This window comes from Liolophura sinensis, chromosome 12 (genome assembly GCF_032854445.1).
Source record: "Liolophura sinensis isolate JHLJ2023 chromosome 12, CUHK_Ljap_v2, whole genome shotgun sequence".
Lineage (NCBI taxonomy): Eukaryota > Metazoa > Mollusca > Polyplacophora > Chitonida > Chitonidae > Liolophura > Liolophura sinensis.
In genome coordinates this window covers 15376062-15394490 of record NC_088306.1, presented here as the reverse complement: position 1 = coordinate 15394490, position 18429 = coordinate 15376062, and the positions used below count along the sequence as shown (strand labels likewise).

General features: G+C 36.9%; 1 protein-coding gene across 2 annotated transcripts; it reads left to right on the top strand.

Annotated features, from left to right (window-relative positions):
* LOC135479067 (major facilitator superfamily domain-containing protein 1-like) lies at positions 1 to 18416 on the top strand. 2 transcript variants are annotated; one of them, XM_064758784.1, is made up of 14 exons: positions 1 to 186; positions 1539 to 1747; positions 2819 to 2886; positions 3473 to 3581; positions 5560 to 5656; positions 6219 to 6317; positions 6540 to 6651; positions 7436 to 7492; positions 8179 to 8335; positions 9106 to 9203; positions 9618 to 9730; positions 10278 to 10395; positions 11196 to 11217; positions 16114 to 18416. In XM_064758784.1, exons 1-13 carry the CDS (start codon positions 33 to 35, stop codon positions 11212 to 11214), a joined length of 1410 nt encoding a protein of 469 aa, XP_064614854.1. In that variant the 5' UTR covers positions 1 to 32; the 3' UTR covers positions 11215 to 11217; positions 16114 to 18416. The 2 variants fall into 2 exon arrangements, with proteins under 2 accessions (XP_064614854.1, XP_064614853.1); XM_064758783.1 differs by lacking the exon at positions 11196 to 11217.
* Positions 18417 to 18429: the final 13 nt, after the last annotated feature.

Below are 18429 nucleotides of genomic sequence, written 5' to 3'. Positions count from 1 at the left end.
TCACCTGGTAATAAAGGAAGGCAAAACTTAAGATGGGGAGTGAGGAAAAGACTCCTCTTCTGAATAAGATCGGGGATGATTCGGAAGAAGAAGAGCTAACGGGATGCGGGGCTACTTTGCCCTGCAATCCACGGAGGATGCTACACAGATATCTGATTTTGATCATCATGTGTCTGTTAAGTTTCGGTGAGTGCTTTGAAGTTTGAGAGAGCAAACTTCAAACTGTTAACTTAAATGAAGTTGTTTTAAGACACCAAACTTGAGATTTACAGGCATTGGCTTATCTTGTTCAAACTGATGTTTGACTGATTACGAAAATAGACTTGTTACCATCAGTACCGTAGCTATATACGAATAACTCTTGTAAGTGACATAATAATAGTTTTTTAAAAGTTTAGTCTTAATTCTTACTTAATGTGAGTACCAGTAAGCTGTAAAATAAATGATAAAACTGATTATAATGAAATGTAATATTACAAAATTTCTTGGAAACTGGTACCTTATTTGTTAGACTACATTGTGTGAGTTTGAATTGCCACACAAACATTGAGTTATATATATAATACACATTACATAGTACATAGGGTAGAGAAGTGATGTTACTGAAACCCTATGCCTATCTCTCAACCACAGCTGCATGCACACAGTATATTGCCGTTGTAATAAACTTCATGGTCAGCTAAAGCCAAGTAGCTATGGTTAGAATAGCTTAAATCTCTGTCAGCCATTAATTTCTTCCATCAGGGTAAATTTACCACTGCATGTAGCTCTCCTATTTTCTATATGCGCTGATGGATGGAAACGTAAAGAGTTAGGAATTGGGAATTTAGGCTGTCTATTCATGGATCCTTGGGTAAGCACCAGAGAAAGAAAGTATGTAGGAAACAGAATCCACGCCATGTGGCTGAGAATGGAGAATTTCTTGGGTCACACTTCAATAAATATGCCATATAACAGCTAAACTTCATGGCAGTTACCCTGACGTGCCTACATACAAGCATATATGGCTCCTGGACTGGTCTGTTTCTCATACCAGCAAAGATTCTGCATCCTGCAATATTAAATACCAATCTGTCAGCTGGCTCAGATGGGGAAATCCCGGGCTCACTGCGATTGTCAGGCTCTTGACCATTGAGGTCACGTGTTCAGATACAATATAATATAGGGCCTGACCAATTTAAATTTTTGTTTTAAAGGCAGAATGAATCTATTTTCAATGTTGAAGGAGGGTTTTAAAGTAAAAATTGAGATGGAAAATCATATATTTTTGTGGGAAATATGGGCTCTTCCATCAGTTGTTCCTGTTAAAGACATGTTTATGTGATAAAAAAAAAAGCTTTGAAAATTAGAAAAATCAGTAAAAACGGAAAAATCAGATAAAGTAAATTTTTAATTTTTTTTTATTCCCTTTTTAGATTTTCTTAGGTTCAGCTCACCGTAAAATACGAAACTAAAATTGGTGTGATCTGGGCACCAAAGATATAAATGAATATAATATATGTGCATTTGTTAGTAAATGTTAACATTTTCTTGTTCAGGGAGCTATTTTTGCTATGACAACCCAGCAGCGTTACAGGATAACATGATAAAGGACCTGGATATCGGGGTGGGGCAGTTCATGGCCTTTTATTCCTGGTACTCGTGGCCTAACGTCATACTCTGCTTTTTTGGTGGGCTTCTCATCGACAAAGTGTTTGGTGTTCGTCTGGGAGCCATCATTTTCTCCATCTTTGTAACATGTGGGCAGGTACGTGTATCATGCTATAAAGCTGAGGCTCATTATACATGTACTCTAATTGGTGAAACTTTTGCATTTTAAAGAAGAACTTTCAATGTAATTTATGTACATTGATTTCGGAGACAAGTACATTGTTTCGATTCGCCATTTTCAGGGTGTCACAAAGAGTATAATTATATCAGTCAACACAGAATATAGACTTCTGAATATATTTGAATAAACAGTATGCAAACATGCGAAAAGGTTGAGAATTACAGTACAAATAATACTATATTATCTCTCTTTAACTGTGTCTCTGGCATAATGGTTAGAGTGCCTGCCTGGTATTCGTTACTGACCTCTGAGGCTTCTAGAAAACCACTGTAAACCATTTCTACCCACCTTTCCTCGCGCCAAAAAAAAAAGTAACCTGAGAATTATATTGGCACTGTGACATGTATATGTTTTACTAGTGTTACTCATTCTAAACTGCATATTAAAAAATTAAAAAAAGTGTTTCATGTATCCACTATATGGCATAGAATGGTACTGGAGTAAATAACCCTAAGATGGCTGCATGTCAATGCTGTACAGCATACCCTAATTCTTTAACATTATAAACGACTACTATGAAATATCACTTAGTGCCTAAGGTGAAATTTCACATGGATTTAAATTCACAAGTAATACATAGTGTTTTCCCACCATGATTGCAGTACACTCATAATATCCGTGGCCTATCTCTTCATTCTTTACTCGATCACCCACTGAGAAATGAAGCTTCATTCTCCTTTAAGACAGCTTTGTGACACAGTTATCAGAGAGGCAATCATATGGCCGAAATGCCCGGTAGACAGGAAAAAAATATACACAAAATATTATTGGACAGTTGACATCAACTGTGAAGGATATTAGTTAAGAAATGTCAGTGTTTAAATGTTGAATTGAAACTATGTTTTTTTCGGAAAGCTGGTCAGGCATGTATAGTGGATTGTGTAGCTGAATGATGGGAAAGGAATAATCTGTTAACTGCGGAAGATTGCTGCTAGATACTAAGCCTTGGAAGTGATTTTAATGTGTCATTGCTTTTTTGATTTACAGGTCATTTTTGCTTCTGGCGCCTTTTTTAACCTCTACTGGTTGATGTGTGTGGGAAGATTTGTATTCGGGTGAGTGACTTTGTTCGTGAACAACTGCAATGATGAAAACCTCACAAAGACAGTATTGTGTTTGCCCAACACGTTCATTTTCAGTGGCAAATAAATAAGGTCATAAAGTATTACTTTTGATTCGGAAAGTTACATTTTGTCAGTATGATATAATTCCTGTGATATAATGATATAGTCTCCCAAATGAAAAACAAAACATCTTTGGACAAAATGAGAAACCTAGTCATGGACAAAATCAGTATATAGGATTTTGCGAAATGATATTACAGTGTTCATGAGATGAAGAGTGACAGTGACGTTTCGCATGAGTTCAATTTTTTTATCCCACATGTGTGTCTTGTATGCGGGTGGGGTTAGGTGAGCGGGCGTTATTTCATGGATTTTCTTTTTACATTTTGATAATTTTAAAAGGAAATAAACTTTTGTCGATTATTTCTAAATTTATGGAAATTCAAAGCTGTTTATTGTTTGTATTGTACTTCCAGGAAAAATTATGTATACTGAAGTCTGTGGCTTTCTATTAGTTTTTGTTTTGTAGGTTTTCTTATATGTTTATTTTCGTGTACCCTATGTAAATATTTCATAGCATTGGTGGTGAATCCCTGGCCGTGGCTCAAAATACCTATGCTGTAAAGTGGTTCAAGGGGAAGGAACTCAACATGGTGTTCGGACTCCAGCTCAGTTTCTCCCGAGTGGTAAGCTGTAGATTCAGTAGCCTCCTTTTGTGGGTACATATCACAGGTAATGCACATCACAACTACATGTAAAAGGCACCCCCGATAGAGCAGGATCATCATTAAGAATAAATTTGATGGGGGTAACTCAACCAGCCTTGAGAGAAAACATGGAATTTCTTTCTTAGTTTTCTCTGAGTGTTAATTTTTTTGGAAAATCTCTGTCTTATTTATTTTTATTTATTTGATTGGTGTTTTATGCCGTACTCAAGAACATTTGACTTATACGACGGCGGCCAGCATTATGGTGGGTGAAAACCGGGCAGAGCTCTGGGGAAACCCACGACCACCCGCAGGCTGTTGGCAGACCTTCCCACTTGCGTCTTATTTATAGCCAGAATAAAACTCATTTTCATTCAAGTTTGAAACTTGATTTACTTGATTTCACCCAAAGTTTTGCTTCTAAAAATGCACTTTTAGGAGCACATGAAAGACACATATATTGTTTTCAAAATCTTGTTGCAGGTGGTTTACACGATCCAAATTACCATGTTTTCCAACTCATATGCAATGTAATATATTGTTTCAAATGTAGATCAACCTAGTGTTGACTGAGTATACGCATTGTATTTTACCCTCTTGAAATAAAGCCATTATTATTATTATTATTATTCCTCAATGCCAATAGTTTTGCTGACAAGAAATTAATCATTCTTCACAAAAATTGATGTGAAGTGAACCTGTAATGTGGAGGAATCCTTCAGAATCAAGCAAAATTTGTCACTTGAAGTTAGCTCAGTACTTTTGAATCACAAATGGGTGCCTCCGTGGTTCAGGTGGTTAGCGCGCTAGTGCAGCATAATAATCCAGGAGCCTTTCACCAATGCGGTCAATATGAGTTCAAGCTCAGCTCATGCTGGCTTCCTCTCCGGCCGTACATGGGAAGGTCTGTCAACAACCTGCGGATGGTTGTGGATTTCCATCGGGCTCTGCCCGGTTTCCTCCCAGCATAATGCTGGCCGCCGTCTTATAAGTGAAATATTCTTGAGTACGGCGTAAAACACCAATGAAATAAATAAATAAATAAGTTGAATCACCAATGTTGAAATTGCATGCACCTTATATAAGTGCCATGATGAGTTATCAGCGCAGCCTGACTCATGACCTTGACTACAGTGACCAAAAAGTCAGGACTGTATTTTGATTTTAAATTTTGACTTGAATCAAACAGTACCTTGTTTGGACAGACCCTTAGACACATCTCACTAACAGGGGGTAAATGTGACATTGACTGTAGTGTGTACTGTATTAAATAAAATTTATCAATATTAACTGCCATTAACTTAATTGACTATTAGATGATTTTATTAGACACCATGCATGCATATATTTATTTACCACAATTCAGAGAAAATTCCAGACTTGTTATTGGCCAGTCCGCTGAAGAGACGAGGAATCTCAAGCATTGGACATTTTTTCTGTACAATTACAGGGTCTGTATACCTATGGAGTCAGGGATGCACATGCCAGCAAATGGCAATGCTCATTGACAATGTATCAGTCAAGAACTTTTCATGCTTTCATTTTCAGAAGAACTCTTATGATTCAGCAGCTAACAAGATCGGGAAAAAACTTCTCATAACATCTTTTTGAGACAATTAAATTGCATACCATTGCAAATTGAATCGAAAATGACTAATTGGCAGTTCACCAGAGGCAGGTATATTTCTCTCAACTCAACCAAAGGTCCCACTCATGCCAGTCGGGCCTCGTGCATGCTGCCATCGTCATAGCGGCAAAGTGTCCGTGAAAACACGGCAAGCATTGGCTGAAGAATCAGTATTAATCAAGAAAATGTTCTTCATTGTGATAAATTTGTATTAGAGATCATTATTTCCACTCGCCCTTTGAAATATTGATCATCTTGATCTAATATCTGGTTGTATTCTCTCACAACAGACTGGTATAACTGATAGTCTATTTTTTTTTTCAATTTCAGGGTAGCACAGTGAACATGAATATCATGTCTCCCATCTACAACTTACTGAGTACTTCTTTCAAAGGTTACACGAATTTAGGAATTGTCCTTTTTATTGGTAAGGGGCCTTCATTTGCTCTCCTCCGCTGAATGTGCAGGGTCGTTGAGACTTGAGGTTTAATTCTTAAAAATTGTGTTAAACACCTGTGAGATAAATACATGAATCAAGTCATTAGTACGCATCATTTAGCTGGATATGAAATTTGGTGGGACACTGAAACAATTTATTTCTGAACATGAATATAGTATATCTTTAAGAAAACAAGTTGGACTTTGTGCTTAAAGCTGCTGTCCAGACTTTTAACTGTAATATTTTTTGTCCTCCCCTTGCGTATGCCAGATGAGTATTTCCAAGACCTAAACTAATGTGCTAAATTATTAAGAGGAAACGAAAAAGAACCAGAAAAATCGACCAACCTGATGCAGACACAAATTTGCTGGAAGTAAAATAATTTTGAGTGCATGAGTTGAAACAGGAATTAGCAAACAACTATAACCTTCAAAAAGACTGACGATTTAGATGGACCCATTAGCCTTCTGATTTCTGGCTAGAAATCTGATCATGTACAAGTACTTGTGAAAGAGTAACGAGTAACCTATATGTTTTGGTGTTTTGTAAGGCGGAGGCACCTGTGTATTCTCCTTGCTCTGTGCGCTGTCACTGGGGTATTTTGACAAGAGAGCTGACCGAATTCTGAAGAGGGACGCAAAAGGATCAGGTAAAAATCTGCGTAAAAGAAAAAGAATTTGAGGTTGACTTTAATATCAGTAGTCTTGGTACTAGCACACTTGGCCATTGCTGGGCAGGGTGTCATGTCTGGTGTCCTCATCATGTGTTTCATTGAGGCTGCACTACAAATATTTAGACTTTGAGTTCAACATGGTGATATGACGAAAAGAAACAAGCTGTATCTTTTTCTATTGCATTTGTTTATTTCCAGGGGAGGTAATACAGTTCAGAGATGTGCTGACATTTCCTCTGACAGTATGGCTGCTATGTTTGATCTGTGTGGCATACTATGTGGCTATTTTCCCTTTCATTGGCTTGGGTTTGTAAGTACAAGTATCTCCGTTTTGCATATATTCCATAAATTTACCCAATGACGTGGCTAGGAGAATTTACTGAAAAACATTTGTCAAATTTGTCGTAGAAATTTCTACTATCAGAATGCATTTACTTCTTGCCATTGCGGCAAAATGAATGCTATCCTGAAAACAAAATTCGTCTCCAGAGCTGTATAAAATCTGACCTTAAAATTTTGTTCAAGTTGTGCATGTTCATCTCATCTTCTTTTAAGGAAGAATTGTATTTGATCTCCAATTTTGCATCATGTAATATTCTCAAGTTATAGCATGTATTAAGTTAACAAATGTCATGACTCCTTTATATATTCTTGTCATTTATTTATGTATTTAATTCATCAGTGTTCTATGTCATACAAATATATGCAATGTCCGCCAGCATTATGGTGGGAGAAAATCCGAAACCAACTACCATTTGCAGGTTGGTGGAACACCTTCCCAAGCACATATATGAACATGGAGGAAGCCCGTATAAGTTGGGGTCTCTTGCACAAAGTGATCCTAGCCTACATTGATCGTAATCGCCGTGGCAACATGTGTTTTAAACGTGTGTCACTGTGATACTTACAAATAGCTTAGCCTTTAAACGGACTCTGGACTTGAACTCACGGTGACCACATTGGTGTCTTGTCATTGTGAAACAATTTGACCCCCACACAAGATTCTGTATTTGTTTTTATATTTATATTTGACATCATTTCACTGCAGTTTCTGTATATATGTGTATTCTTATTACTTGTGTAAATTGTTTCAGAGTGTTTTTTGAAATGAAGTACGATTTTGATCCATCCTTGGCTAATAACGTGAATAGGTAAGTAAAATAGAATCATTATTGTACTGTGAAATGCTAGAAATGGGATACTTTAAAGTGAGTTTTGAACAAAATTTTGTAAGCTTAAAAAAAAAGACAACAAAATAATCTGATGATTTAGGAAGAGCAATGAAAATACACCTGGATTTTTGTTTTGTTTTTTTTCCTGAGGTGTTTGGTCAACTTCTAATAAGGAATTCTCACAAAGACATGGGATGTACTAAGAGCAACACAAAACATGATCCTGTATCGTTTCATGCACCTATGCACCAATCAGTCAATCAATAATCAGTGATATAGTCATGATCTTTCTTTTTATTCTTTTCTCTTTTTTTTTTTTTTTTTTGATATGAAAGGATGAAGGAATATGTTGTTTCCAGGTGACAACACTAGGGTAACCTCCCTTTAGTCCCACTATGTTGATCTACCTCCCCTTAGACTCACTATGTGGAAGCAAAGACATAGGCATCAGTGGTCCTGTCTAGACAATCCTGAAAATCATGCAAAAACAATTAAAATATTTTCTGAGTGGTGTTGCCTTAGTAATAAATGATGTAGTGAAGTTAAAAGTTTATTTTTATTTTATTTTAAGAGTTTGAATTGTTTTGTTAGGCTTTATGTAAAGTATCTGGTACCGGTAATGAATATGTCACATTGCCTAATATGTGTTAATATTTGCCTTACAGTTTGGTGTACATCATCTCAGCAGTTGCCTCCCCTGTTTTTGGCTTTCTAATCGACAAAACAGGGAAAAACATTTTTTGGGTATGCCTGGGTGTGCTAGTGACCATTGGCTGCCATGGTCTCCTGGCGTTTTCCTTCATCAATCCATATGTATCTATGGTAAGTAGGACACAGTAGGTAAAAGCCCATTGTCTTTTTATAAATGGTCTATCATGTCATCTTGCATGAATTTCCCTGGAGACCACATGACTTTCACCAATGTGACATACTGTATACATGTATGTCACACATGTGTGAGAATTCGCAAAAAGCATAGTGGTTTACTCAGTGCACTCTGGTTTCTCCCACTTATAAGGTTAGTCATTGTCGTATTGACTTCCACCAATACAACATACTGTATACATGCATATCACATACATGGGATAACGAAAGATTGATGATTTACCTTGGGTACTCCTCACCCACAAAACAGGTTGCCATCGTGAAGAATTCATGAGTTAGACAACAGTTGGATAGATGAATAAATAAATCAGCTCTTGTTGACACAGAACTACTTGTGGTGATGGCTTCTGTAGAAAGATGTAATTGTTCAAAGCCTTAAAGAACTAGCAATTTGTGTTTTTACAGTACGAATAATGAACTCTTATCAGGATTCATGTGTGACTTAGAAAGCCTTAAAAAGCCTTAAATTTGAAAGTAACATTCCCAGGCCTTGAAAGCCCCGAAAACCAGCGGTTTTGTAGTTAAACCTAGAAGAGTGTACAGAAGGAACGAAACTACTGTTTATCGTATGTTGAGCCTGGAAAAGTCTGGAAAAAGCCTTAAAATTTTTGAAGTGTACGAACCCTTTGTTTCATTTTTTGATGAAATAATATGTTGGTAACACAGTTCATTTTTTTTTTTGTGGCATTCTTGAAAACCTTTACCAGAGCACTATGGGATTGGCATATTCAGTTCTTGCTAGCGCCCTTTGGCCAATGGCTGCACAGATGGTACCAGAACATCAACTAGGGACAGTGTACGGCATGTGAGTGAATTTTCTTGTATTTACTTAGTTCTATGCACTTGTAAATACTTACGGTAATGTAAATACAAAGTGAACCAGTGCATATAAGATATTAATATAGTACCTGTGATGCTGTTTAATGATGCACAGTGTCTAAAGAAAAAGATGATCAGCTTAAATGTAATATCATGCTTGACATGGGTATAGTGATAGATGTATTCTGTGCTTTTTTTATGTTTTGTATTGCGTCAATCATTTTTGTGTCTTTTTGTGTTCTTCTTTTGGCCACAAAATTTTTGCAGTGTCGCATTACTTTTCATTCATTTTTTCCTACAGTGCATACTGTTACTTTTGCCCAGTCAGTGTTGCTTGCAATCAATCAGTTATTACATAATCGGACATTTTTCACCATGTGATGTCACTTCCTGTTCCCAGAATGCAGTCTGTTCAGAACCTTGGCTTGGCAGTTATCTCCCTTGTGGCTGGAATGATTGTAGATGCCAAAGGTTACCTTCTGCTGGAAGTCTTCTTCTTGGCCTGGCTGTGCTGTAAGTTCTGAAAGGACTGTGAATACTCAGTGATGGCTGATTATTTTGGGTCCATAAAAAATTCATAAAAGACTGAATTTCAGCTTATTTCAGAATTCATAAAAGACTGAATTTCAGCTTACTGTATTTTAAGGCCTTAATGTGTTTGGAAATTGTATACCGGTACCGATTGTGAAATACAGTATCATAGAGTTCATAAAAGATTGTATATGAAAAATGATGAATATTCAATTTTCCAGCTTGTTTACAACCAAAAATGTGTATAAATATATTTAATGGGTGGCCATTGAAGAGTACTTGTCTTCCATCAGTATGGTGTGCATATTTCAGGTAAGGGAAAGCTCATCAGTAACCTTCCCAAAGTTACATGGCTTACGCTGGGCCCTCCTGTTTCCTCCACCCAGAAAACTGACCACTATCCTATAACCATGCATTATTAATCAACCGTCAAACAAATATACACATCAAACTTTTCAGGGTGGAAATTCAGCCTGTTTCATGAGAACCTATTCCCATGCCTTGTTGTGTTATGTTTTCTTGTTGACAGTGGCTTTGATAGGCTCAGTATTACTCTACCTAGTCGATGCAGCAAGGGGAGGTAAGCTCAACCTGTCGGCCAGGAAAAGGCGTGAGCAGCTTGAAGCTGAAATGAACGTTGAACCCGAGTAAGTTGCCCATTTCAAATTAAACAAGATCAATATTTTTACGATTTTATGTATATGAATAATGAAGAAGTTGGTGTTGTCAGCCTACCAATTTTAACATGGGGGGATATGTGATATTGAAGATGTACAGAATGAAGAAATGGGTGTGGTCAGCCTACCCATTTTAACATGGGGGGGATAGGTGATATTTAAGATGTACAAAATGAAGAAATTGGTGGGTCAGCCTACCAGTTTTAACATGGGGGGATACGTGATATTTAAGATGTACAGAATGAAGAAATGGGTGTGGTCAGCCTACCCATTTTAACATGGGAGGGATACGTGATATTTAAGATGTACAGAATGAAGAAATTGGTGGGGTCAGCCTACCAATTTTAACATGGGGGGATACGTGATATTTAAGATGTACAGAATGAAGAAATGGGTGTGGTCAGCCTACCCATTTTAACATGGGAGGGATACGTGATATTTAAGATGTACAGAATAAAGAAAACTATGTAGATTAGATTGACCTTCAGACATATAACTTTGAGTGGGCTTGGGTATCAAATATTGACAAAAATACAGATATTCTGTAGATAGTTACATCTAAACTAGATATTTTTTAAAGATAGGCATGTACATGTAGCCCTGCCATTTGCATTCGGATATCATTTTTACATGTCTTTTATGGAAATGACATATAACTCAAAATCTGTATACGTGAACCAATTTCAATTTAAAAAGGGATTTAGTTTAAAGTTTTCAGTTGACAGTGGCAAGGTTTTCTATGCACTGAAGACCGTTTTGTTTTTGAACAGAGAGAATCCTGTGACGTGATCTGTGAGGATAATTTTTTTATTTGGTATCTTTATGGGGTTGCTTTGGTGCATGATCGTTGTATGTGTTTATTCCTAGTAACCTTTAGGTGGAGTGTGTTTTCTCTCAGATCTGTTTCATTAAATTATTTATGCTAATTTGTAGGTCTTTGTTCCGTCAGAAGTATTAATATTTTAGAGTAGAAGTAGTTGCATTAGTGCTATAACCTCTGTGCTTAGTTAGTGCTGAGTTTCTGAGTATGTCTTTAGTTTTTTAGAAGAATAATGGGGTGTTAGGGGTAGAGATATACATTGCACAATTTTAAAAAAAGCAGGGTATATACTGTATAAATTATGTAAATGAACCACAGCTATTAATATTCAATGCCTTCAGTTAAACAAACGGGGTCTCCATGGCGCATTGACCCAGGAACCTCTCACCAATGCGGTTGCTATGAGTTCAAGTCAGAAGGTCTTCACCAACCTGCGGGTGGTCCTGGGTTTGCCCAGGCCAACTTAATAAATGTATTTTCTATAGTACATTTATCCAGACCTATTTTAAATTAATATGTGTATACATGTTTTGCCCTGAAACTTCACACACAGAATACATTTTCTAAAATATTGATTTTGGTGATGAAAATTACATTTTTCCAGGAGGTTATCAAACTAGCAATACCCAAAACAACTTTCCAAGATGAATAGAATTCTCGAAATCAGGCCAATTGATTAACTTAGCCATAGACAAAATTTAAGGTCAAATACAGTATGAACAATACTGTATACAGTGTGATGTTCTAACCTTTATGCTTGGTGCAGGTGGTGATTCTGTTTGTGTTCTCTGCTTTATTGTCTGTTTGTCCGTTTCTTGTGCTGATGTCTGTTTGTCAGTTTCCTGTGCTGATGTGTTCTCTGCTTTATTGTCTGTTTGTCAGTTTCCTATGCTGATGTGTTCTTTGCTTTATTGTCTGTTTGTCAGTTTCCTATGCTGATGTGTTCTTTGCTTTATTGTCTGTTTGTCAGTTTCCTATGCTGATGTGTTCTCTGTTTTATTGTCTGTTTGTCAGTTTCCTATGCTGATGTGTTCTCTGCTTTATTGTCTGTTTGTCAGTTTCCTGTGCTGATGTGTTCTTTACTTTATTGTCTGTTTGTCAGTTTCCTGTGCTGATGTGTTCTCTGCTTTATTGTCTGTTTGTCAGTTTCTTGTGCTGATGTGTTCTTTGCTTTATTGTCTGATTGTCAGTTTCCTATGCTGATGTGTTCTCTGCTTTATTGTCTGTTTGTCAGTTTCCTATGCTGATGTGTTCTCTGCTTTATTGTCTGTTTGTCAGTTTCTTGTGCTGATGTGTTCTCTGCTTTATTGTCTGTTTGTCAGTTTCCTGTGCTGATGTGTTCTTTGCTTTATTGTCTGATTGTCAGTTTCCTATGCTGATGTGTTCTCTGCTTTATTGTCTGTTTGTCAGTTTCCTATGCTGATGTGTTCTTTGCTTTATTGTCTGATTGTCTGTTTCCTATGCTGATGTGTTCTCTGCTTTATTGTCTGTTTGTCAGTTTCCTGTGCTGATGTGTTCTTTGCTTTATTGTCTGATTGTCAGTTTCCTATGCTGATGTGTTCTCTGCTTTATTGTCTGTTTGTCAGTTTCCTGTGCTGATGTCTGTTTGTCAATTTCCTGTGCTGATGTGTTCTCTGCTTTATTGTCTGTTTGTCAGTTTCCTGTGCTGAAGTTTGATACACTTGCGTAAGTACACAAAAGAAACAACACTTCTGATGCCAACGTTTTTTTGAGACTTCACAAAAAACTCTTAACCTGCCCTATATTCTGAATCAGTCAGAATTAAGCTGCCCTATATACAGGTGGAGGAATCAGTCAGAATTAAGCTGCCCTGTATACAGGTGGATGAATCAGTCGGAATTAAGCTGCCCTATATACAGGTGGAGGGATCAGCCAGAATTAAGCTGCCCTGTATACAGGTGGATGAATCAGTCAGAATTAAGCTGCCCTCTATGTACAGGTGGATGAATCAGTCAGAATTAAGCTGCCCTATATACAGGTGGATGAATCAGTCAGAATTAAGCTGCCCTATATACAGGTGGATGAATCAGTCAGAATTAAGCTGCCCTGTATACAGGTGGATGAATCAGTCAGAATTGAGCTGCCCTATATACAGTTGGAGGAATCAGTCAGAATTAAGCTGCCCTATGTACAGGTGGATGAATCAGTCAGAATTAAGCTGCCCTATATACAGGTGGAGGAATCAATCAGAATTAAGGTGCCCTATATACAGGTGGAGGAATCAGTCAGAATTAAGCTGCCCTATATACAGGTGGATGAATCAGCCAGAATTAAGCTGCCCTATATACAGGTGGAGGAATCAGTCAAAATTAAGCTGCCCTATATACAGGTGGATGAATCAGTCAGAATTAAGCTGTCCTATGTACAGGTGGAGGAATCAGTCAGAATTAAGCTGCCCTATATACAGTTGGAGGAATCAGTCAGAATTAAGCTGCCCTATGTACAGGTGGATGAATCAGTCAGAATTAAGCTGCCCTATGTACAGGTGGATGAATCAGTCAGAATTAAGCTGCCCTATATACAGGTGGATGAATCAGTCAGAATTAAGCTGCCCTATATACAGGTGGATGAATCAGTCAGAATTAAGCTGTCCTATGTACAGGTGGAGGAATCAGTCAGAATTAAGCTGCCCTATATACAGTTGGAGGAATCAGTCAGAATTAAGCTGCCCTATGTACAGGTGGATGAATCAATCAGAATTAAGCTGCCCTATGTACAGGTGGATGAATCAATCAGAATTAAGCTGCCCTATGTACAGGTGGAGGAATCAGTCAGAATTAAGCTGCCCTATATACAGTTGGATGAATCAGTCAGAATTAAGGTGCCCTATATACTGGTGGATGAATCAGCCAGAATTAAGCTGCCCTATGTACAGGTGGATGAATCAGTCAGAATTAAGCTGCCCTATATACAGGTGGATGAATCAGTCAGAATTAAGCTGCCCTATGTACAGGTGGATGAATCAATCAGAATTAAGCTGCCCTGTATACAGGTGGAGGAATCAGTCAGAATTAAGCTGCCCTATATACAGGTGGATGAATCAATCAGAATTAAGCTGCCCTGTATACAGGTGGAGGAATCAGTCAGAATTAAGCTGCCCTATGTACAGGTGGAGGAATCAGTCAGAATTAAGGTGCCCTATATACAGTTGGAGGAATCAGTCAGAATTAAGCTGCCCTATGTACAGGTGGAGGAATCAGTCAGAATTAAGGTGCCCTATATACAGTTGGAGGAATCAGTCAGAATTAAGCTGCTCTATATACAGGTGGAGGAATCAGTCAGAATTAAGCTGCCCTATGTACAGGTGGATGAATCAGTCAGAATTAAGCTGCCCTATGTACAGGTGGATGAATCAGTCAGAATTAAGCTGCCCTATGTACAGGTGGATGAATCAGTCAGAATTAAGGTGCCCTATATACAGGTGGATGAATCAGTCAGAATTAAGCTGCCCTATATACAGGTGGATGAATCAGTCAGAATTAAGGTGCCCTATATACAGGTGGATGAATCAATCAGAATTAAGCTGCCCTGTATACAGGTGGAGGAATCAGTCAGAATTAAGCTGCCCTATATACAGGTGGAGGAATCAATCAGAATTAAGCGAAATGTCTCAGTTGAAAAAAAAGGTAAATTTGGGGTGAAATACAGTGTACTGGGTTATGGATATGTATGTATTTGTTTTGTTTTGCTTTTGCTGGGTGTTACATTGTATTTTCTCTTTCAAGTGTTTGCATGCATTAAACACCTGCATCCTTTTTAATCTAGACGTTGTAAAATATACATGTACACTGTAAATGACTTACAATTTTGAACAAAAGGGTACATTTTTAGGAGCAAATGTATGATTTATAATATTACGCTTGGTGCTTAAACTTGCTGTAGGCCTGTTGAAAGGAGTATAAAATCTTGTACTAGCTTTTGTGTCAAGTGTAAAGGCCTATAAATGCAAAAAAAACAGCCTTGTTGAACGTTTGTATGCAGTGAAGCATTAGTGCTTGCATGGTGAGTTTGGGACTAACATATTCAAGTAATTAAAATCTTACTGACCAACGTTTTTGTTAAAAATTAAGACAACAATGCCCATAATATCCTGGAACAAAAGGTAGTTATTAATATGCATATCTGCTTCATTGACATGCTAAAGTTAAGAATAAAAAAAAAACAATTTGCAGGGGCTATTACATTCCTCAAGAGATTGGATGTTGTCTTGCCAAAAGTTCTCCTGTTAAGTGAATGGTATAGAGATGTGAAGGTACATCCTGAAGGTCTAATTACAAAGCATTGAAATGTGAAGGTACATCCTGAAGGTGTAATTGTAAAGCATTGAGATGTAAAGGTACATCCTGAAGGTGTAATTGTAAAGCATTGAGGTACAGAGGTACATACTGAAGGTGTAATTGTAAAGCATTGGGATGTACAGGTACATCCTGAAGGTGTAATTGTAAAGCATTGGGATGTAAAGGTACATACTGAAGGTGTAATTACAAAGCATTGAGATGTGAAGGTACATCCTGAAGGTGTGATTACAAAGCATTGAGATATATAGGTACATCCTGAATGTGTAATTATAAAGCATTGAGATATACAGGTACATTCTGAAGGTGTACTTGCAAGGCATTGGCATTGCAAAGCATTGAGATGTGAAGGTACATCCTGAAGGTGTAATGTAATTACAAAACATTGAGATGTGTACATACGATGGAACATGTATGCATTGCTGGTGCAGTTACAAAATGTTGAGATTTTGTGGTACCTTTTCTTCCATATTAGAATGAAGCATTCAGGAGTGAGGGTTCAGCTTGGAGTTGATATTAAATTAAAACCTATCTCTTATTTGTTGAATACAGGAAGAAGCCAATTGAGTAAAGAGAGAGACTGACAGATCCCTGTTGGAAGACTGTGATCAAGAGAAGAGAAAACCGAAAATACTCCAACTATACTGTATATAAAGCACCAAGTTTTTGTACATAAACTTTTTTTGTAAATATCTGATATCCCAAAATTAAATCTGTTGCAAAGTTAGCTGTATTCATTGTATGAAATCAAAAAGTGCATGTTTGTGCATACAGGCACATGTAAATCTTTTTGATTTGAAATTGAATTGAATCTTGTCCAAAGTATTTTTAGATGTCTTCACATATACATGTATTTTGCGATAGCTTGTATTTTGAACAACAGTTTAGTGCAAAGGAATGGCTGACTTCAGTCCATATATGTGTATCAATGTCCATGTATCATGCCACCTTTTGTGATTTCAGTTTACATAGCCTCAGTCTTCAGTTGGGAGGGAAAGAAAAAGGTCCAATTCCACTAAGCCATTTCTGACTGAAGTCAAAATTTAAAATCTTTCTACAATGCTCAGTTTTTGGTATCGGCACTGAAAGTTGAAATTTGAATACATTTGGCTTAAGATAACACTGATGAGCGGCACAAAATTTTGCTTTATTAAACCGAAAAGTAATCTTTAAGATCATATTTCAAATTTTGTCCGTCAAAAATGTTTTTGTGAAATGGGTCCCTGAATTGTAAGTACTGGACCCAACCATTGATTTTTGCTTTTTTCTTTAAATTGATTGATATTGTCACCTAGCTGAGAATAACAGTTGAGACACAATTTAGCCATGGATATGTACCGGTGCATGACATCCATGTAACATGACTTTTCTTGTACTAGTTGCTTTTTCAGACAATCCACATGATTTAAAAGTAATAATTTTAGAAGATAAGGTTAGATCCTTTATTTTTGGATAATGACTGGTTTCGTGTAATAGATGTACTTACCCTTGTTAAACTATAAGCTTTGTCCAGCATTGATCAAAGAAAGCGTCATTGATGTCAAAAGGACCTTACTCTGTTTTAAAACGTTTGGACCAAACATTTTTGTACCAAGGACAAATTTTATAGCAGTTTGATGCCTTGCTCTCTTTGCAATACACTCTATGTTGTAACATGGAACTTACAGCCAAACCATCCACTCTTAATTTCCATCATGGCCTAGCCAGCAGAGTGATGGGTGCTGTTGTTTGATAAGCCTGATCTCAACGGTTTGTTGTTGACTTGAAGCACCTGTCCATGACATAAATATTCTTGATCAGTACCTCTAGCTTTGACATTCCACTAGCTTGTCATTCAGTGATGATGGATGAAATATGACTTCCCGAAGGCTCAATTTCATAACCACTGAAACATACCGGTACTAGTAAATTATGAAGTTACAATACTTTTTACATTTTCACATGTATAAGACTTTCTGGTCAAATTTATTTCTAATGCATATGTACTAGTATCAATGGTTTTAACATGTGTTTTATAGAAGATGATAAATACAGTTTAAGTATCATGTCTTTCCGTCACATTTTACCATACTTTGGCGTTCCAGTGAGTAATATAGCTATCATTGTGTCCAGCTGATCAGGATACCTATCTGTCTGTTCCTGTAAATAGCTTAAATTTTAAGTTATTTCACTTCACAATTTGATGCTCTGAACCATGTATATGTTCAGCTTCATTAATACCTCAATCAGTTCTGCGCAGTTGAAATAAGTAAAACTGTTGGAAAATTTTGTTTGAAAATGGACCTGTTTCTCCACCCAAAAAAAAGAAAAAGAAAAGATAAATGCAATCTTCCTATTTTTAAATATTATATTAGTATGAAATGCCTACGTGTGAATGTGTATTATCAGTTCGCAGCCGTGCACATCCCATAAGCCTTCAGTGATCCGTCAACTCCTGAATTTTTCAATATAATTTAGCACATTTCGTTGACGATTGTGGAAATGTTGACGATTGTGGAAATGTTGACATCTGAGTGTGACATGTCTGAATACAACTATGTCTGGGAGAATTTCTGTTCTCTTTAGTTCATGTAGTTTGTCGTAAGTTCAATATCAAATTACATATCGCTTGCTAACTTGGTTTACATGCAAATCACTGCTAACGTCAGTTTTTCATCAGGTTTTAATTGTCACATTTTAATGTGGTAGTTGTTCAGTTACTTATATAAACATTTTTTATCTTTAACAAATGTACGCGTACATGTCCTACCAGCTAAGTGAATATAATTTGTTTTTGTTTTTTTTTTCATTCTTCCATAAAAGTGCAAAGATTTATACTGACTGACATTCCGTTTTCAGAATAAATGATGCAATTCCTTGAACAATTAA

Excerpts from the sequence above, each read along its gene's own strand:
- LOC135479067 (XM_064758783.1), top strand. The coding sequence starts at position 33 with ATGGGGAGTGAGGAAAAGACTCCTCTTCTGAATAAGATCGGGGATGAT. Across the intron at positions 7,493-8,178 it reads TTGGCTAATAACGTGAATAG|TTTGGTGTACATCATCTCAG; the intron begins GTAAGTAAAATA and ends TTTGCCTTACAG. Across the intron at positions 9,731-10,277 it reads CTTCTTGGCCTGGCTGTGCT|TGGCTTTGATAGGCTCAGTA; the intron begins GTAAGTTCTGAA and ends TCTTGTTGACAG.